Source organism: Rhinoderma darwinii, chromosome 1 (assembly GCF_050947455.1).
Source record: "Rhinoderma darwinii isolate aRhiDar2 chromosome 1, aRhiDar2.hap1, whole genome shotgun sequence".
Taxonomy (NCBI): domain Eukaryota; kingdom Metazoa; phylum Chordata; class Amphibia; order Anura; family Rhinodermatidae; genus Rhinoderma; species Rhinoderma darwinii.
In genome coordinates, this window is record NC_134687.1 from 220,719,789 (window position 1) to 220,741,994 (window position 22,206).

General features: G+C 40.7%; 1 protein-coding gene across 1 annotated transcript in view; it reads left to right on the forward strand.

Annotated features, from left to right (window-relative positions):
- FRAS1 (Fraser extracellular matrix complex subunit 1) overlaps positions 1-22,206 on the forward strand; it is a 457,569-nt gene that overhangs the window by 401,707 nt on the left and 33,656 nt on the right. Inside the window, exons 62-65 of the mRNA XM_075861759.1 lie at positions 1-64; positions 9,363-9,638; positions 11,526-11,758; positions 13,227-13,387. The exon at positions 1-64 is cut by the window's left edge and continues 124 nt beyond it. Of these exons, the coding sequence (XP_075717874.1) occupies positions 1-64; positions 9,363-9,638; positions 11,526-11,758; positions 13,227-13,387 (734 nt within the window). The remainder of the gene's footprint in view (positions 65-9,362; positions 9,639-11,525; positions 11,759-13,226; positions 13,388-22,206) is intronic.

Below are 22,206 nucleotides of genomic sequence, written 5' to 3' on the forward strand. Positions count from 1 at the left end.
TGCAACAGTGACTATTCTGGACCAGGAGGCAACCGGAAGTCTAATATTACCATCACCACCTATAGTAAGTCATATATAATTTACTGTACATATTATACAGTATAATTCACTATTATTGCACCTTTAATACTTTTTGAGTGTGAATTATCATCAGTACACTTCTGAGTACATTAACTGTATTGAACCAGCTATTCCTCCCAACACTTCATAGTGAAAATAATAATACACTCTTACTTGTCTAGTATTGGTACCTTCATTATAGGGAACAGAGACTAGGCATCCTGATACAACCATAACTTGACTTGGACCAGATTAGAACATTTATTATAGAACTCTATGCGCTTTTAAAAAAAAAAAAAAAAAAATACCTTTTCTGTGAAAATTTCTGAATGTCATTTTCACTCCCGCTGAGCTGCTTTCCACTTAAAAACTACCTTTCCCATGATGCTTCATTCCCCTCTCCAACTCTAGTTCCTCCCTCCCTCCGAGTTATCACCCCCTTCACTCCAAGCCAAATTCCCTCCCAATGAAACCTGGTTATAATCCTCATACAATCCCGTTATCTCTGGCGTTATCTCTACAATGTCTGTGCACCTCCCAAGCACTCTGTATTTTTTGTTCAAGTGACAGCGCTGAAACATGCACAAACAAATCTCAGAATAGGCGCTAAATTTAATGGATTTACAGAGCCGGGTGTGTAAATCTCTTTGTATCCATTCAAACGAGCACTATTAGGTTCACACTTGCTCAGCTATTGAGCACAATATAGACTATAGACCTTCCTCCATCCTATAGCTTATTCCCCCTGTTGCGTAACATTCAGAGGGGGTGTATTGCTTTGGAGGAAATGTCACATGACCAGTAACGTTTCTATCTAGGAGCGTTTTAGACTAAAGAAGCTTGGCCACATGACATTTGACAGTTTGTACTAGGGGCGGTTTGGAGTGGAGGAAAAGTCACATGATCAGTGACATTTTTGCTCTTGTGGGAGGTTTGAAGTAGAGGAAATGTTACGTGATCAGTGACGTTTCGTTTTCTCTGCACTATGAGTACCGGAAATTCGTAACATGATGTGAATAAAAAACATCACTGATCTGAGGCCAAGACAGTGAGGACGTGGTCATGTGATCGCATTACAGCACTGGAAAACGACAAGTGGTATATTCGTAAGTGCAATATATATATTGGGAAATAATTTATCTAAATATACTTTTTTTTTAAAAAGGACTCTAAAGAAACATAATAGCAATCAATCTTCCTATTCGGTCTAGCCCTCCTCAAATTGTGGTCCATGTCGGTACCAACGACAGAATAAATGGTAGGTGGAGGAGCCTTAAGAATAATTTTAAAGAACTAGGCTACAAGCTGAAGGGAAGGACCTCCAAGGTTGTATTCTCAGGAATACTGCCTGGGCCATGCGCATCACAGGAAAGACAGCGGGAGCTCAGGGAGTTAAATGCATGGCTTAAGTCTTGGTGTAGAGGAGAAGGATTTGGGTTCCTAGAGCACTGGGCTGACTTTTCATTGGGGTACAAACTGTATTCTGCAGATGATTTGTACCTAAATGGAAGGGGGTCCGCTGTGCTGGGGGAGAGAATTCTAGCTGGAGTGTTTAAACTAGGGCTGAGGAGGGAGGCCAATGTAGGAAATAAAGGGGTAGTTAGGTTAGAGAGGGGTCAGACTATATTGGTGGGGGGAGAAACAGATGGTGGGGAGAGGACTAGGCAACAAGATAAGGAGATCCTTTCGTTACAAAACAGCAGTGAAAATAAAAAGGCCCAAATGTCAAGTAATCACATTTCTGATAGTGAAAGTGAAACATTTAAAGGCAAGTTAAAGTGTATGTTCACAAATGCCAGAAGTCTAGCAAGCAAAATGGGGGAGCTGGAGGCCTTAATACTGGAAGAAGATATAGATATAGTTGGTGTTGCTGAAACATGGCTGGACTCTTCACATGACTGGGCTGTAAATCTACAGGGTTTTACACTGAAAGACAGGGCAAATAGGAAAGGTGGTGGTGTATGTCTGTATGTGAGAAGCGATATGAAGGTGAGTGTAAATGAGACATTAGAGGGTGAAGATTGTGAGGAGGTTGAAACCTTGTGGGTGGAATTACAAAGGGAAGTAAACACTGAAAAAATTACTTTTGGTGTAATCTATAGACCCCCCAATATAACTGAAAAGATAGAAGGTCAAATATATAAACAAATGGAGCGGGCTGCACAGGCGGGTACTGTTGTGATAATGGGAGATTTTAATTATCGGGATATTAATTGGTGTCATGGTTCGGCTTCAACTGCAAAGGGGAGACATTTCTTCAACCTGTTGCAGGAAAATTTTATGTGCCAGTTTGTGGAAGACCCGACTAGAGGTGAAGCTCTGTTGGATCTGGTCATTTCTAATAATGCAGAGCTTGTTGGGAATGTCAATGTTCGTGAAAACCTTGGTAACAGTGATCATAATATAGTTATATTTTACCTATACTGTAAAAAACAAACGCAGGCTGGGAGGGCAAAAACATTTAATTTTAAGAAAGCCAATTTCCCCAGGATGAGGGCGGCAATTCAGGATATAGACTGGGAAGAACTAATGTCAAATAATGGGATAAATGGGAGATTTTCAAATCTACTTTGGGTAATTATAGTGCAAAATGTATTCCTACAGGTAACAAGTATAAACGACTCAAATTAAACCCCACATGGCTTACACCTTCTGTGAAAGGGGCAATACATGACAAAAAAAGGGCATTTAAAAAATACAAATCTGAGGGTACATCTGCAGCCTTTGTAAAATATAAAGAGCTTAATAAAATCTGTAAAAATTTAATAAAATCAGCAAAAATACAAAATGAAAGGCAGGTGGCCAAGGATAGTAGAACATGTAGGACCCTTAGATAGTGGTAATGGGGAGTTGGTCACAGGGGATCAAGAGAAGGCAGAGTTACTAAATGGGTTCTTCCGCTCTGTATATACAACAGAAGAAGGAGCAGCTGATGTAGCCGCTGCCGGTGCTGTTAATATATCAGTTGATATACTGAATTGGATGAATGTAGATATGGTCCAAGCTAAATTAAATAAAATAAATGTACACAAGGCCCCGGGACCAGATGGGTTACACCCTAGAGTTCTTAAAGAGCTTAGTTCAGTTATTTCTGTCCCCCTCTTCATAATATTTAGATAGTCTCTCATGAGTGGTATAGTTCCAAGGGACTGGCGCAGGGCAAATGTGGTGCCTATTTTCAAAAAGGGCTCTAGGTCTTCGCCGGGTAATTATAGACCAGTAAGCTTAACATCAATTGTGGGGAAAATGTTTGAGGGGCTATTGAGGGACTATATACAGAATTATGTGACAATAAATAGTATTATAAGTGACAGCCAGCATGGTTTTACAAAGTACAGAAGCTGTCAAACCAACCTGATTTGTTTTTATGAAGAGGTAAGCAGAAGCCTAGACAGAGGGGCCACTGTGGATATAGTGTTTTTGGACTTTGCAAAGGCATTTGACACTGTCCCTCATAGACATCTAATGGGTAAATTAAGGACTATAGGTTTAGAAAGTATAGTTTGTAATTGGATTGAGAATTGGCTCAAGGACCGTATCCAGAGAGTTGTGGTCAATGATTCCTACTCTGAATGGTCCCCAGTTATAAGTGGTGTACCCCAGGGTTCAGTGCTGGGACCACTATTATTCAACTTATTTATTAATGATATAGAGGATGGGATTAATAGCACTATTTCTATTTTTCAGATGACACCAAGCTATGCAATATAGTTCAGACTATGGAAGATGTTTGTGAATTGCAGGCAGATTTAAACAAACTAAGTGTTTGGGCGTCCACTTGGCAAATTAAGTTTAATGTAGATAAATGTAAAGTTATGCTCCTGGGTACGAAAAACCTGCAAGCATCATATGTCCTAGGGGGAGCTACACTGGGGGAGTCAATTGTTGAGAAGGATCTGGGTGTACTTGTAAATCATAAACTAAATTTCAGCATGCAGTGTCAATCAGCTGCTTCAAAGGCCAGCAAAATATTGTCGTGTATCAAAAGAGGCATGGACTCGCGGGACAGGGATGTAATATTACCACTTTACAAAGCATTAGTGAGGCCTCATCTAGAATATGCAGTCCAGTTGTGGGCTCCAGTTCATAGAAAGGATGCCCTGGAGTTGGAAAAAATACAAAGAAGAGCAACGAAGCTAATAAGGGGCATGGAGAATCTAAGTTATGAGGAAAGATTAAAAGAACTAAACCTATTTAGCCTTGAGAAAAGACGACTAAGGGGGGGACATGATTAACTTATATAAATATATGAATGGCGCATACAAAAAATATGGTGAAATCCTGTTCCATGTAAAACCCCCTCAAAAAACAAGGGGGCACTCCCTCCGTCTGGAGAAAAAAAGGTTCAACCTGCAGAGGCGACAAGCCGCCTTTACTGTGAGAACTGTGAATCTATGGAATAGCCTACCGCAGGAGCTGGTCGCAGCAGGGACAGTAGATGGCTTTAAAAACGGCTTAGATAATTTCCTAGAACAAAAAAATATTAACTGCTATGTGTAGAAATTTTTTACTTCCCCTTTCCCATCCCACTTCCCCTTTCCCATCCCTTGGTTGAACTTGATGGACATGTGTCTTTTTTCAACCGTACAAACTATGTAAAAATCTCAGATCAGATCCATTTCTAGCTGGGAAGCAGATACCTTCTCCAACTGTGCTGTCTGAAGTGGGAGACTATGTAAGCTCTTCCCGTTTAGCTAGTCCTTAGCCAAAATTAAGGTGGCTAGGAGAGGATGGAACAGTGTTATTTGCCAAATTTTTGTAAGATTGTGATTTTACATAAATAAGAACAGATTGAAAAATATGCACTAGGTTTTTGTGTTTCTGTTTTAGTTTTAGGTTTATTGTCACTTTATTTAGATTATGAATTGTATGTCTTGCTCCTGAAAGAATGCAAGGTTTATTAATGCAAGTGTGACAACGGCCAAGCATGACAAATAAGAAAGATTAATGTCCGGTTCTGGCTGCTTCCTCTAAATGTGCACAAAAGAGGAAATAAGACACAATCTTTATATGACTACTCAAGACCTCGTAGTTCTCAGCAGTACGGTGCTAGTAGATATTTCTTAGAATCTGGTGTTTACTTTTTATTTTTTGTTTACTCATTTATTTTTATTTTTTGATCAAGAATTATTCTCCGATTACCTACAGTTGCCTGTAAATCTTGTACTATTACGAAGTTGTGAATTGCTCATAAAAATATGAATTCACTGTGCAGTTAGATCTGAGTCATTACCTGCACCAGAGGTAATTAAAATGAATGTACTTAGACCTCAGTATATATATCAATTTGAGAAAAATGTCTGCAGTTTTAATATGCTGTCTGTTGCATTTATTGCCTGTGTTCACAGTTCTATACCATTATGAAATAATCACATTAAATGACTTTTAGCAATGATAATTAAAACAGCTAAAATTTTACTACTTGTCAAATTCCGTGGCATTTGTTTTTATGCATTTGTTTTTTTTCACTTGATGCACTTCCTCAAGTCTCACATTTCATGAAAGGTTTTGAATTTACTATATGGTCGCAAATATACACGATGAAGGTTACTACACTCCAGTTAAAATACATACGCTGTGTTATGCCTAGTGCTGGGCATGAGGGGGCGGCGCACCACCTTGAGATTCAAAGGACATCTTAGATACAAGGAATAACGAAGAAAATGCACCCCAACATTTGTAAAGCAATGTCTCCAGATTACGGCAATACTCCATATGTGGTAATAAACTGCTGATTGGACCCACAGCAGGGCTCAGAAGGGAAGGAGCGCCATCTGGATTTTGGAGCACGGATTTTGCTGGATTGGTTTTCGGTGTCATGCCGCGTTTGCAACGCCCTAGAGGGACCAAAACAGTGGAAACCCCCCAAAAGTGACCCCATTTTGGAAACAACCCCTCAAGGAATTTTTGTAAGGGTATATTGAGCATTTAGACCCCACGGGTCTTTTGCAGAATTTATTAGAATTAGGCCACGAAAATGAATATCACAATTTTTTCCACTAAAATGTTGAATTTTCACAAGGGATAAGGGATAAAAAAAACAATACATTTTTTTAAAGCAATTTCTCCCGAGTACGGAAATACCCCACATGGGGGTCATACGATTTTTTTCATTAGAAATGAATTAACCCTTTCAGGACTGATCCATATTTTTCTTTATTATTTTCGTTTTCACTCCCCGCCTTCCAAGAGCCGTAAGTTTTTTATTTTTCCGTCAATAGAGTGGTGTGAGGGCTTATTTCTTGCGGGAGGAGTTGTAGTTTCTATTGACACCATTTAAAGTACCATAAAATGTACTGGGAAACTGGGAAAAAAATTATTTGCGGGCTGAAATTGGAAAAAAATCTGATTCCATTTTTTGGGAGGTTTCGCTTTTACAGCTTTCGCCGTTCGGTAAAAACAAAAACGTTACTTTATTCTGCGGCTCAATACAATTACAGTGATACCAAATTTATATATATTTTTTTCATATTATACTACTTTTACAAAGAAAAATCTGTTTGTTAAAATAAAAATTGTTTTGTTTCACAACATTCTGAGAGTCGTAACTTTTTTTTTCGGTTGATTGAGCGGTGGGAGGTCTTATTTTTTGCGGGACACGCTGTAGTTTTTATTGGTAACATTGTTTGTTACATAAAAAGTGATCAAAAAGTTGTATTACATTTTTTTTGGAGAGCTATGTGACAAAAAAACAACGATTTTGGCGGTTTCAATTATTTACGTTTTTACGGTGTTCACAGTGCGAGTTAAATAATGGTATATTGTAATAGTTTGGCCTTTTACGGACGTAGCGATACCAATTTTGTTTATTTTTTTACATTACTTTAGAAGAAAAATCGGAAATAGTTTTGTTTTTTTAACTTTAAACTTTTTTTTTTCTCACTACTAATAACTTTAATTCTTCTACACATTTTATTAGTCCCCTTAGGGGACTTAAACCAGCGATCATTGGATCGCTGGTACAATATATTGCAATACTAATGTATTGCAGTATATGTTATTTTTACAGGCTTCTGTAACCGCACGATCGCTGTTCCTGTCCGTTAGTCCTGGGTGTCAGCTGTAATACACAGCTGACACCCGCAGCATATGGAGCGGGCTCAGCATGTGAGCCCGCTCCATACATCAACCCCCGCACCTGCCGTGCAATTAAGTCATAGTGCGCAAAGGGGTTAATGCACAGCGGATGGTGTGAATATTGCAATTTTCCACTGGTATGCCATTTTAGTGCATAATATGGTGTGCCCAATTTGTGTCACTGAAGACAAATACCTCATAAAACGTTAAGCAGATTCCCCCGGGTTTGGCAATGCGATATATGTGGGCTCAAACTGATGTTTGGGCACGCTGCAGGGCTCAGTAGGGAGGGAGCGCCATTTTGTTTGGTAGTAGCTGTTTGGGGTTTCACTGGTATTTCAGTTTATAATGTGGAGGCATATGTAAGCTTTGCGGAATACATCAGGGTATAATAAGAGGGTATAATGATGCGGTAAATAAATAATAATGCATAGATGTGTGGCCGTTGTGGCACTGATAAATGGCGCCCGATCTTATCCGCTTTTGGACACTGAACATTTTGCATCGCCGTATTCTGAGAGCCAGAACTTTTTTATATTGTCACCACCGGAGCTGTGTGAGGGCTTATTTATTGCGGGATAATCTGTAGTTTTCATTGGTACCATTTTGGGGTAACATGCGATTTTTGGATTACTTTTATTCAATTTTTTTGCAAGCCCGGTAACCAAAAGCAAGCAATTCTGACAATGTTTTTCAGTTTATTTTTTTTGCGCCGCTCACCGTGCATTATAAATGACAGTTTTACTTTATTCTGCGGGTCGATACCCTATGTATGTAGGTTTTTTTTAATGTTTTGCAGCGTTTGCGCAATAAAATCACTTTTTTTTTATAAAATTTCTTTTCTGCGTCACCATATTCTGAGAGCCATAACTTTTTTATTTTTTAGTCAAAAAAGCTGTGTAATGGCTTGTTTTTTGCGGGACGGGTTGTTGTTTTTATTGGTACTATTTCCGGGTACATGCGACTTTTTGATCACTTTTTATTCTCTATTTTGGGAGGGGTGGTGACCAAAAAATAGCGATTCTGGTGTAGTTTTTTTATTGATTTTTTTTTTGGAGTGTTCATCGTGCGGGAAAAATAACATTACAATTTTATAGTTTGAGTCGTTAAGAACGCGGTGATACCAAATATGTACTTTTTTTTTTAACGTGTTCATTTTTTTAATGAAAGTCTTATTGTAGGAAAAAAAATTTTTTTGTTTATATAACTTTTATTTTTACACTTTTTTTTAAACCAATTTTATTATCTTTTTTTACTTGTCCCACTAGGGGACATTTAGACTTGCAGCTTTGATCACTGCTAGAGTACATTACACTACCTACGTAGTAAAATGTATTCTAACAGTCATTGTGACGTGACAGTCACACTGACAGGAAGCGTAGGAAGACCAGCCTCCGGCAACCCGGTTGCCACGACAAGCATCAGCAACCCCCACATTCACTTCGTGGGGGCTGCCGATGTGCTTCAAACCCCTTAAATGCAGCGATCGCATGGGGTTAATTGACGAAATCAGCAGTGATGGTCCGCTGACCTGCAAGACTGTAGTGTCAGCTGTCAGGGACAGCTGACCTCCCGGTTCCCGGACACTGTCCGTTAAGACAGTGTGCGCCGGGAACCGCTCCACAACTGTACGTCCTTGTGCAGGAAGCAAGCCCTCTCCAGGACATAAAGTTGCGGAGCAGCGCGTGAAGAGGTTAAAGGAGCACTCCAGAAAAAACCGACCGCTCCCAATGGTCACAGCAGGAGAAATGCCTGGCTGGCTACAGCTGATCCTTCCGGAAAGACAATGCCTTTAAGGAAGATTTCCCCCCCAAAAAATTAAAATGGCTATCTTTTAATTATCTTCTAAGAAAATGATGGTAAACAGTTTTGTTAGCTTTACAGTCAATAATAAAGAGATAGTTAAACCATCAGTTTCTGAGAAGCTAATTCAAAGATGACAACTAATATGGCGGCACTTTCTGTTGTCACTTTTGAAAAAAATGGCCAAAGCAACAAAATTAGAGAAACTGCAATATCTCTGCAAGAAAATATTGCTAACTAATTACCAGTCTTTGGCTGCCGCTTTGATTTTTGATTTATTAATCTATAGGAAGTTTTATGTATCTATTATATGATCAAGTGATGTATTTCAGGTTGAATTGATTAGTGAAATATAATTTTAATATTGGAAGTGAGTTGCAATAGAAGAATTAAAATATATGTATTTTTGCATTTACTTTTAGGTTGTATCCCTGGCTGATTATGACCATGTGGAGGACGTTACCAAGGAGGGCTCAAAAAAATCTCCATCTCCTGGATACCCACTTATTTGTGTCACTCCATGTGACCCACACTTTCCAAAATACACTGTAATGACAGGGAGATGTGAGGAGGCTGGCATTAACCAGTCCACTATAGTGTTCAGCTGGGAAATAGCAGCACCCACAGATTCTAATGGAGCAAGATCTCCCTTTGAGACAGTTACGGATACCACCCCTTTCACTGGTGTCAATCACATGGTGAGTGCTTGCTGGAAATGTGAAGAACTAAGGCCTCATGCACACGAACGTAAAAACGCCCGTAATTACAGGCCCATAGACTTCTATTGACCACGGGTACCTTCCCGTATGCTTACGGGAAGGTGCCCGTGCCGTTGAAAAATATGGAACATGTCCTATTTCAAGCCGTAATAACGGCACGGGCAGGCACATAGAAGTCTATGGGGCTCCCGTAATTACGGGTGGCTACGTGTGTGCACCCCAGTAATTATGGGAGCATTGCTAGGCGACGTCAGGGGATAGTCACTGTCCAGGGTGCTGAAAGAGTTAACTGATTGGCAGTAACTCTTTCAGCACCCGGGACAGTGACTACCGCTGGAGTTAATAGTATTAAAAGTTAACTTACCTGCTTCTTCCTCCAGTCCGGCCTCCCGGGATGACGTTTAATCCCATGTGACCGCTGCAGCCAATCACAGGCCAATCACAGGCTGCAGCAGTCACATGGACGGCCACGTCATCCAGGGAGGTCGGACTGGATGTCAAGAGGGACGCGTCACCAAGATAACGGTACGTATGAACTTCTTTTACTTTCAGTCGCTGCGGAAACTCTGCCTGAAAGGGCTGTCCCTTCTCTCTTTCCAGCACTGATAGAGAGAAGGGGCTGCCGATTAGTGCAGAGAAAACGGGTCCGTAAGTTCGGGTGGAATACTGGTGACACCGGACCCGTATTTACGGGCATGGGTCCGTAAATACTGGTGGAATACGTGTGACAAAGGACCCGTGTTTACGCCAGTATTTACGGGAGGAAAAAAAATAAGTTTGTGTGCATGAGGCCTTAAAGAGGCTCTGTCACCACATTATAAGTGCCCTGTCTCCTACATAATGAGATGGGCGCTGTAATGTAGGTGACAGTAATGCTTTTTATTTAAAAAAACGATCTATTTTCACAACGTTAGGAGCGATTTTGGTTTATGCTAATGAGCTTTCTTAATGCCCAAGTGGGCGTATTTTTACTTTCGACCAAGTGGGCGTTGTACAGAGGAGTGCATGACGCTGACCAATCGGCATCATGCACTCCTCTCCATTCATTTACACTGCACTAGCGATATAGTTATATCGCTATGTGCAGCCTCATACACAAGCCCTAACATTACTACAGTGTCCTGATAATGAATACACATGACCATCCAGCCTGGACATCATGTGTACTCAGAATCCTGACACTTCTGACTCTTTTTTTGTGAGATTCCGGCAAGTGAAACCAAATCTCGTTTAGCTCCGTAATCTCGCAAGATTTGGTTTCACTTGCCGGAATCTCACAAGAAAGAGTCAGAAGTGTCAGGATTCTGAGTACACATGACGTCCAGGCTGGATGGTCATGTGTATTCATTATCAGGACACTGTAGTAATGTTAGGGCTTGTGTATGTGGCTGCACATAGTGATATAACTATATCGCTAGTGCAGTGTAAATGAATGGAGAGGAGTGCATGATGCTGATTGGTCAGCGTCATGCACTCCTCTATACAACGCCCACTTGGTCGAAAGTAAAAATACGCCCACTTGGGCATTAAGAAAGCTCATTAGCATAAACCAAAATCGCTCCTAACGTTGTGAAAAAAGATCGTTTTTTTAAATAAAAAGCATTACTGTCACCTACATTACAGCGCCGATCTCCTTATATAGGAGACAGGGCACTTATAATGTGGTGACAGAGCCTCTTTAAGTGGATGAAGCCTGTGTAGTAATGGTTCTGCCAAATAATAAAACAAGTGAGGATAAGCATTCATAATAGCATAATATTAGAGCAACAAAACAAAATATTTATAATGTATCATTTCACAGTTAAATAATCATTAAAAGAATAGTCAATAGTTTTCCATCTGTCTTTCCTCTGCTATGTTGACTAGGTGCTGGATAGCATTTATTTCAGCAGACGTTTCCATGTACGTTGTGTTGCCAAAGCAATCGATAAAGCCGGACATGTGGGAACACCATTGCGAAGCAATATAGTGACAATAGGGACTGATAGTGCCATATGTCACACTCCAGTGGTAGCCGGCACTGCACGAGGCTTCCAGGCTCAATCGTTCATTGCAACTCTGAAATATCTGGATGTTAAACATAAAGAACATCCTAACAGGTGAGTCATGTGTGATGTCAACTGTTCCACACCGTGAAGTAAGTGTTCGCATGGTAAGGATATGTTCACACGCAGTAGCAAAATACGTCTGAAATTACGGAGCTGTTTTCGCCTGAAAACAGCTCCTGATTTTCAAGCGTTTTTGTAACTACTCGCGTTTTTTTGAGGTGTATTTTACAGACGTTATTGGAGCTGTTTTTCAATGGAGTCAATGAAAAGCGGCTCCAAAAACTTCCCAAGAAGTGACATGCACTTCTTTGACGCGGGCGACTTTTTACGCGCCGTCTTTTGACAGCGACGCGTAAAGTGACACCTCGTGGGAACAGAACATCATAAAACCCATTGAAAGCAATGGGCAGATGTTTGGAGGCGTAATGGAACCGTTTTTTCAGGCGTAATTCGAGGCATAAAACGCCCGAATTACGTCTGAAAACAGTGCGTGTGAACATTCCCTAATAGTCATGTTATAGTGTGGTATATTGTCAGTTATATTTTAGGAAACCTGGTAATTTAGAATATCCAGGTTATGCAGAAAAAAACATGGCTCCGGAAGCTTCCAATTAAATGACTGTCTCCGCTCTATCATTTAACTGATAAATCCCACCAATCGTCATATCCGTAATTCAGAAGTGATGTTTAGTACGAGCTTTTTTTTTTTAATCTCTCATTTGAAATTTTATGATTCCAAACTATATATGTTGTCATGCTTTTGCTGTAAATTTCCAATATACGTTTTTTATTTGTCGGGATCCTTTATTCTACCGTATCTGCAATGTTTACAGCTCAAACAGGCCTTCTTTTTCACTGTCCGAGTTCTGCCTCAAATTTCCTTTTTTTATGAAGGGACATTAAGGCCTCATGCACACAAACGTAATGGTTTTTACTGTCCGCAATTGCGGAAGCGCCCATGAACTCCTATAGGCGAGTCCGTGCCGCAATTGAGTAAAAGAATAGGACATGTTCTATATTTTGCAGATCATTTCTACGGCCCGGACACAGATCCATAAATATACTGAAAAGTGTCCGTGACCTGTAGAAATGAACGGGTCCACAATTTCATCCGTAAGTACCTGATCCATAATTACGGATGAAACTACAGCGTGTGCGTGGGGCCTAACTCGTGAATCCAGGGAGGATTTGCACCCTTTTCTTTTTCTTTGCTGTGCTGCTTTCTTACCTTTTTTTATTTGTGATATGAAGTATGCAAATTTATGTAAACAGTCCACACTGTAGACATACGTTCATCACATAGAAATCTTTGGAACATTACACATGATTCATCATTGTATGATTTTTGTGTAGAAAAGATAGCAAAAATTGGATAAAAAAATTGATGCATGAAAACATTTTAGATACATGAACTGAGAAATGTTCTATCATTTTTTAAAAGTAGCATGGATCCCGTACTAGTTTTATATATTCTATGTGCATTGCAGTTAACACTAAATACCATTTGTTTTTAATTCAGGATTCATATCTCAGTTCAGATTCCCCATCAGGATGGCATGCTGCCGCTTATCTCTACAATGCCACTCCATAACCTTCACTTCTTGCTTTCTGAGTCTGTTTATCGTCATCAACACGTATGCTCCAATTTGGTCACCATCCGTGATTTAAAAGGCATTTCAGGTACTCGCCTTGAATATATATGTATAGATGTAAATATATATATATATATATATATATATAATGTGTGTGTGTGTATTTTTTTTTACTAAACTATTCAACTTTATAAACGAATTGTGAATAGGATACAGAAGCAGAATATCAGTTATAGGGTGGCTTCCTATCCTCAGGATAGGCCATCAATAGCTGATGGGTCAGGGACCGACTCCCGGGACCCCCGCCGATCAACTGTTTTGAAAAGGCCGCAGCGCTCGCTTCCTTCATTTCTTCTTGGTCACTGTGAATCTTCGGTGATTGAAGTGAATGGGAGAAAAAGCTGCAATACCTGTGAATCGTCGCTAAATGTGTGTCGAAGATTCAGTGAGCAGGAACAAATGAAGGGGAATCCGCACTCGTATGACCCCATCAAAACAGCTGATTGATGAAAGTCCCAAGAGTCGGACCCCGAACCATCAGCCATTGATGGCCTATCCTGAGGATAGGCCATTATTTTTTATTGGCTGAAAAACCCTTTTAACCCTTTCAAGACCGAGCTCATTTTGGCCTTCAGGACCAGCCCCATTTTTTAAAATCTGATGTGTCAATTTATGTGGTAATAACTCTGGAATGCTTTTGCCTATCCAAGCGATTCTGAGATTGTTTTCTCGTGACATATTGTGCTTTTTGTTAGTGGAAAAATTTGGTCAATAAATTCATTGCTTATTTGTGAAAAACCCCAAAATTTTGAGAAAATTTGCAAAAATTATGATTTTTCTAATTTTAAATGTATCTGCTTGTAAAACAGATAGTAATACCACACAACATAGTTACTATTTCACATATTCCATATGTCTACTTTATATTTGCATCGTTTTTTGAACATTATTTAATTTTTCTAGGACGTTACAAGGCTTAGTAATTTAGCAGCAATTTCTCACATTTTCAAGAAAATTTCAAAAGGCGATTTTTACAGGGACCAGTTCAGTTCTAAAGCGGCTTTGAGGGCCTTATGTACTAGATAGACCCCATAAATCACCCCATATTAAAAACTGCACCCCTCAAAGTATTCAAAACAGCATTCAGAAAGTTTCTTAACCCTTTAGGCGTTTCACAGGAATTAAAGCAATGTAGAGGGGAAATTGACAAATTTTATTTTTTTTGCTGAAATTCATTTGTAATACATTTTTTTCGGTAACACAGAAGGTTTTACCAGATAAACGCAACACAATATTTATTGCCCAGATTCTGCAGTTTTTAGAAATATCCCACATGTGGCCCTAGTGTGATAATGGACTGAAATATCGGCCTCAGAAGCAAAGGAGCACCTAGTGGATTTTGTGGCCTCCTTTTTTTAGAATATATTTTAGGCACCATGTCGGGAAATCCCCCAAAAGTGACACGGTTTTGGAAACTGCACACCTCAAGGAATTTATCTAGGGGTATAGTTAGCATCTTGACCCCACAGGTCTTCTGCTATATTTATTGGAGTTTGCATGTGAAGGTGAAAATCTACTTTTTTTTCTGAAAAAATATAAAAAAAATAATATTTGCAAGGAATAAAGAATAAAAAGCACCCCAAAACTTGTAAAGCTACTTCTCCCGATTACAGCAATACCCCATATGTGGTACTAAATGTGGTTTGGACCCACAGCAGAGCTCAGAAGGGAAGGAGCGCCATTTGGATTTTGAAGCGCAGATTTTGCTGGATTGGTTTTCAGTGCCATGTCGCGTTTGTAACGCCCTGGAGGGAGCAAAACGGTGGAAACCCCCCAAAAGTGACCCCATTTTGTAGACTACACCCCTCAAGGAATTTTTCTAGGGGTATAGTTAGCATTTTGACCCCACAGTTTTTTTTGCTGAATTTAGTGGAATTAGGCCGTGAAAATGAAAATCTACTTTTTTCTGAAAAAACATAGGAATGTTTAATTTTTACAATGAATAAAGGAGAAAAATCACCACAAAATTTGTAAAGCAATTTGTCCTGATTACAGCAATATGCCATATGTGGTAATAAACTGCTGTTTGGACCCACGGCAAGACTCAGAAGGGAAGGAACAATATTAGGCTTTTGGAGCTTAAATTTAGCTGGAATGATTTTCGGGTGTCATGTCGCATTTGCAAAGCCCCTGAGGTACCAAAACAGTGGAAACCTCCCAAAAGTCCCTTTAGGGGACTGGAACGAGCGATTATTAGGTCGCTGGTACAATACACTGCAGTACTAATGTATTCCAGTATAATATCATTTTTACAGGCTCCTGTAACAGCGCGATCGCTGTTCCTGTCCATTAGTCCCGGGTGTCAGCTGTAATACACAGCGGACACCTGCAGAATATGGAGCGGGTGCAGCGCATGAGTTCGCTCCATATATAACCCCCCCCCTCCGCACCACATGCTATTAAGTCGTGGTGCGCAAAGGCGTTAATGCGCAGCGGATGGTGCAAAGTGAAAATTTTCCACTCATATGCCATTTTAATGCACAATATGTTGTGCCCAGTTTGTGCCACTGAAGACAAATACCTCGTACAATGTTGAGCGGGTTCTCCCAGATATAAAATATCATATATGTGGACGTAAGCTGGTGTTTGGGCACGTTGTGGGGCTCAGAAGGGAGGGAGCGCCATTTGGCTTTTGGAGCGCAAATTTTGCTTGGTAGTCGTTCTGTTTTGGGTTTTGCTGGTATTTCAGTTTATGATGTGGGGGTATGTGTAAATTTGGCAGAGTACATCAGGACATAATAAGAGGGTATAATAATTCGGTAAATAATAATCCGCAGATATGTGGCCAATGTCGCACTGATAAATGGCGCCCGATCTTATCCGCTTTTGGACACTGCACAATTTCTGTCGCTATATTCTGAGAGCCAGAACTTTTTTTATTTTTTCTTCACTGGAGCCGTGCGAGGGCTTATTTGTTGCGGGACAATCTGTAGTTTTCATTGGTACCATTTTAGGGTACATGCGATTTTTTTTTTTACCACTTTTTATTAGATTTTTTTGTCTTTTTTTTTTTTTTTTACACTTTTCACCGTGCGCTATAAATTACATTTTACTTTATTCTGCAGGGGTCGATACGATTACGGCGACAAGCTGTATATAGTTTTTTTATGTTTTGTGACGTTTGCGCAATAAAATCACTTTTCGATAAAATTATTTATTTTTTGTGTCACCATATTCTGAGAGCCGTAATTTTTTTATTTTTTAGTCAAAAAAGCTGTGTAAGGGCTTGTTTTTTTGCGGGAGGGTTGTAGTTTTTATTGGTACTATTTTAGGGTACATGTGACTTTTTGATCACTTTTTATTCTATATTTTTGGAGGGTTGATGACCAAAAAAATAGTGATTCTGACATTGTTTTCTTAATTATTTTTTTTTGCGCTGTTCACTGTGCGGGAAAAATAATATTATAGTTTTATAGTTTGGGTTGTTGGGAACGCGGTCATACCAAATATGTGTACTTTGTTTAACATTTTCATTTTTTTCCTATAATAAAAGACTTATTATAGGAAAAAAAGCATTTTTTGTTTTTATAACTTATAACTTATTTTTACACTTTTATAAAACATTTTTATTACTTTTTTTTTTTTTTACTTTTTACTTGTTTTACTTGAAGACCTGCAGCACTGATCGCTGCTATAATACATTACACTACCTAGGTAGTGTAACGTATTATAAACTGTCAGTGTGATGCTGAGAGTCACACTGACAGGAGGCTTATGAGGACCAGCCTTCGGCTGGTTCTCATAGGCTGCTGTGCATGGCAGACCCGGGGGCTATTGTATGGCCTCCGGTTTTGCCTTATAACCGATTGCAGCACTTGCAATCGTTCCCCGGGAAAGTTTGTTGTAGCAACAAACTTTCCAGTTTGTTGTAGTAACAAACTTTCCAGTTCGTTGCTACAACAAACTTTCCCTGCGATCACATGACTGGGACCTGAACCAATTAGGCCCGGTCATGTCTCCGGGACTAGAGGCAGGGGATAACAGTGCGATCCGGGTGTCAGCGCTACTCTGAGACACCCGGATCGCGCTTTTAACACCCACCGTGAATTCACGTCGGCGCTGCACAGAGCCCAGCAAGCGCCGACGTGAATTTACTGTGGGCGGTCGGGAAGCGGTTAAGGCATCGAGTAAATCAGCATATAGGATTCACAAGAAATAACAATGAATATCTGTACAAAAATATATAGAGTTAAAGAGGAACAGAAAACCTATATTTAGAACCAATATTACCCATGAGTAAAAGTAATTGCACCCTAAAAACTAGTAACTTGTAACAACTGCAATCAAAAGTTCGCGATAACTTGTGATGAGTCTTTTACATCTCTGTGGAGGAATTTTGGTCCACTCTTCTTTGAAGAATTGTTTTAATTCGGCTATGTTGGAGTGTTATCAAACATTAACTGCCCGTTTAAGGTCTTGCCACTCCGTCTCCATGACTCGGCCACTCCAAAATCTTAATATACGGTACATTTTTATTTAGTCATTCAGAGGTGGATTTGCTTTGTGCTTCAGATTGTTGTCCTGCTGTATAACCCAACTGCGCTTGAACTTTAGGTCACGAACTGATGGGCAGACATTCTCCTTCAGTGTTTTCTGAACGAGAGCAGAATTCTTGGTTCCATCAATTATGACAAGTTGTCCAGGTCCTGCAGAAGCAAAGCAGCCCCAGACCATTACACTACCACCACCATGTTTGACTGTTGGTATAATGTTCCTATGGTGAAATGCAGTGTTAGCTTTACGTCAGATGTAACGAGACCCATGTCTTCTAAAAGTTCCACCTTTTACTCATCAGTCCACAGAATATTATCCCAATACTTGGGGGTCTTCTAGATGTTTATTGGCAAATGCTGGATGAGCCTTGGTGTTCTTTCGGTCAGCAGTGGTTTGTGCCTTGCAACTCTCCCATGGATGCCATTTTTTGCCCAGTGTCTCTCTTATTGTGGAATCGTGTACATTAACTATAGCTGAGGCAAGTGAGGCCCACAGTTTTTTAGGTGTTCGTCTGGGTTCTTTTGTGAATTCCTGGATGAGTGGTCAATGCGCTCATGGTTTAAATTTTAGTTGCATCATGTGCTGCTTTTTTAGACCTTCTAGCAGAGGCGTAGCTAGGTTCTCCAGCACGCGGGGCAAAGATTCAGTTTGGCGCGCCCCCCCAACTTCTTTCCCGACCGCTCCTCCCCCCTCGCCATGTTTGTTTTCTCTACCAATCAATGACGTGTCATTTCTTTTCCACATTTTTTTTATGTAACTCGAGCATAAAAACTTTTGTACATTTTACAAGCAATATAGTCCTATACGCAACACTAGAACCAAGCTCATTACATATATGCAGCACCAGAACAAAGCTCATTACATATATACAGCACCAGAACAAAGCTCAGTACACATATACAGTGCCAAAACCAAGCTCAGTACATATATGCAGCACCAGAATATGCAGCACCAGAACCAAGCTTAGTACACATATACAGCGCCAAAACCAAGCTCAGTACATATATACATCAGAACCAAGCTCATTACATATGTACAGTGCCAAACCTGCAGAATAAAGTTATAATGTAATTTATTACACATGGTGAATGCTGTATAAAAATAACCTAAAAAACTATGCTAGAATTGCAGTTTTTTGGTTTGGTCTCTTGCCTCACAAAAAATAGGATAAAAAGTGATCAAAAAGTCGCATGTACCCCAAAATGGTACCAATAATAACTACAGCTCATCCCGCAAAAAAACAGCCCTCATACCACTACGTCTATCAAAAAATAAAATTTGTTAAGGTTCCAATAAGTCTCGAAATAAAAAATATGCAGTTGCGCCAGCCCGAGGGGAACATTTCTTCTGTTTTAAGAAGCGATTTATCAAGGCACTAAAATTAGGGAACCAGGAAGGGTAGGGCCCAAACATATCCGCTGGAAGCGAGGGCGCCCGCATTATACCAGGACAACACTTCCCAGCAAAATTCCCCACACTGCAAAGGTGCGGAGTGTGGCCCAAAAGGGGATAAGGAAGGACATTTATCAGTGCGACACCGGCCTGTGCAGAAAGGATTGAGCACAGCGTAACACACATCTATGGATTATTTTACTGTTTTATTTTAACCCAATTATTATATCACCCCTATGACTATGCCCCTGATGTACTCTACCCAGCTCACATATGCACCCACCTTATAAAAGGAAACACCAGCAATGCTCAAACAAATCTACTACCAAGCAAATCCACGCTCCAAAAGCCAAATGGGGCTGCCTGCCCTCTGAACACTACAGCGTGCCCAAACAGCAGTTTACTTCCACATATATGGCATCGCCGTACCCGGGAGACCCCTTTTAACAATTTTTGGGCTGTTTGTCTCCAGTGGCACAAGCTGGGCACAAGCTTGCCACTGAAATAGCATATCTAGGGAAAAATTTTAATTTTTACTTTGCACCATCCACAGCGCAATCATTTATGGAAAAGACCTGTGGGGTGAAGATGCTCGCTACACCCCTTAATAAATGCCTTGAGGGGTGCAGTTTCCAAAATGCGGTCACTTCTCAGGGGTTTATTTTATTATTTCACATCTGAGCCTCTGCAATTGTGAACCAATACTTTGTAAATCGCCAAATTAGGCCTCAATTTTACATGGTACGCTTACACTCCTGAGCCTGGTCGAATGTCTAGGCAAAAGATTAGGGCCACATGTAGGGTGTTTCTAAAACCGGGAAACACTGCATAATAATTAGAGAGCTGTCTTGTTATGGTGACACAAGCTAGGCACCACATATTGGCATATCTATGGAAACAATCCCATTTTCACTTTGCAGCATCGAGTGCACACTAATTTCTGCAAAACACCTGCGGGGTTAACATGCTCACTACACCCCTAGGTGAATACCTTTGAGGGGTGTAGTTTCCAAAATGTGGTCACTTCTGGGGGTTTCCACTGCTTTGGTCCCACAGGGGCTTTGTAAATGCGAAATAGCGCCCAAAAACCAATCCAGTAAAATCTGCACTCCAAAAGCCAAATGGCACTCCTTCCCTTCTGAGCCCTACAGTGTGCCAAAAAGCAGTTTATGACCACATATGGGGTATTGCCATACTCGGGAGAAATTGCTTTACAAATTTTGCGGTGCTTTTTCTCCTTTAGTCCTTGTGGAAATGAAAAATAATTAGCTAAACCTACATTTTCTTTGAAAAAATTTAGATTTTAATTTTTACGGCCTAATTCCAATAACTTCTGCAAAAAACCTGTGCGGTCAAAATGCTCACTATACCTCTAGATAATTTCCTCAATGTGTGTAGTTTCCAAAATGGGGTCACTTGTGGGGGATTTCCACTGTTTTGTCCCCTCAGAGGCTTTGCAAATGTTACATGGCCTCCGCAAATCATTCCTGCTAAATTTGAGCACCAAAAGCCAAATAGCGCTCTTTCCCTTCTGAGCCTTGCCATGTGTCCAAACAGCCGTTTACAACAACGGATATGCAAAAGCACAATGGTCCCAATTTCCCAACCACTAGTCATGGTATATGACAATTAAAATGTAACTTTTATTAGTGTAACTTAAATAAAGGACGTACAACAAACAAGGAGTTAAAATTTATACAGAGACGGCCAGCACATCATTAGGAATCGGATGTGTATATGTAGCGTATCTCTACAATGCAGTGTGACTAACTTCGTCGGCAGCTGCAAACTGCCGTTTAACCATCAGGCCACACTGAAGTAAAGTAGACTGCTTGGCCGCCAGTGAACATTAAAATTACAATAGCCCCCCTTACAACAGCCGTTTATGACCACATGTGGGGTATTGTTTTACTCGGGAGAAATTGCTTTACAAATTTTGCAGTGCTTTTTTTCCTTTAGTTCTTGTGGAAATTAAAAAAAATTAGCTAAACCTACATTTTATTTGGGGGCGTGGCCGGATGTCTGACTGAGCAGACGTGCTTCACTGAGCTCCCTGACTTATCCTGCAAATATCGCGACCATCCTGCTGATTTGAAAGCCTCACAGTGAGGACAGGTGTCCACTTACCCTCCGGTGTCTGTCAGTGTGAGGATTTGAGGTGTGGACCGGCATACACGGACTTGCAGTAGGGAACGGAGTGCAGCCTAGTACTTCCGGTTGGCGCGTGGTGTTCGGCTGAGAGGAGCTGGGGCGCGAACGGCTGACAAGGTGCGGTCTCTTCCCCTGTGCTTTCTGCATGTGCAGTGTGTCGTCTGTGGAGCCCTGAGGACTGAAATATCGCCCGATCCACTGGGTCTTCTTCTGGCTGGGTTGTAGGTGAGCAGCAGGGCCTTCCCCCTCCCATCGTCCCATGCTATGGACTGTGGACGCATTGTCCTGGAAACCCTCTCAGGGCCTTGAGCTAGCTGCACTTCCCTCTGTGGGTGAGGACGCAGCTGCTGCCGCATATTTCGGTGTGTGGTTACATTGAGACCCCTGCTGTACCAACGCACAAGCTGCTGTGCTGCACTATAAGTACTGCTGGCTTTATCCTCTACTCCTCTATCCCCCCTGTGTCCCCACAGTCTGGGACTCCTATGGAACTTTGTGCTTCTAATATGGGAGTTAATAGGGGGGAAAAAAGGGAAGAGTAAATCCTTGACAGGATACTCTGCCCTCACCCCCTCTGATGATGACTCTGTACTGGAAGATCTGCCATTTCACTCCCTGAATGATATGGATGCTGGTTCCTCCAGTGCCAATATCACTAAAATTCAAGCTCAGGCGGCAAAGAAACTTGAGCAGTTCTCCAGACTTCTGCGCTTACCTGCATCTCCTGATCCTTCACTATCCATGTTTGATGGCTCCCTGAGTCCTCCGAGACCACTGTCCCCACAAGACCAGCCTCTCTCTTCCTCACAT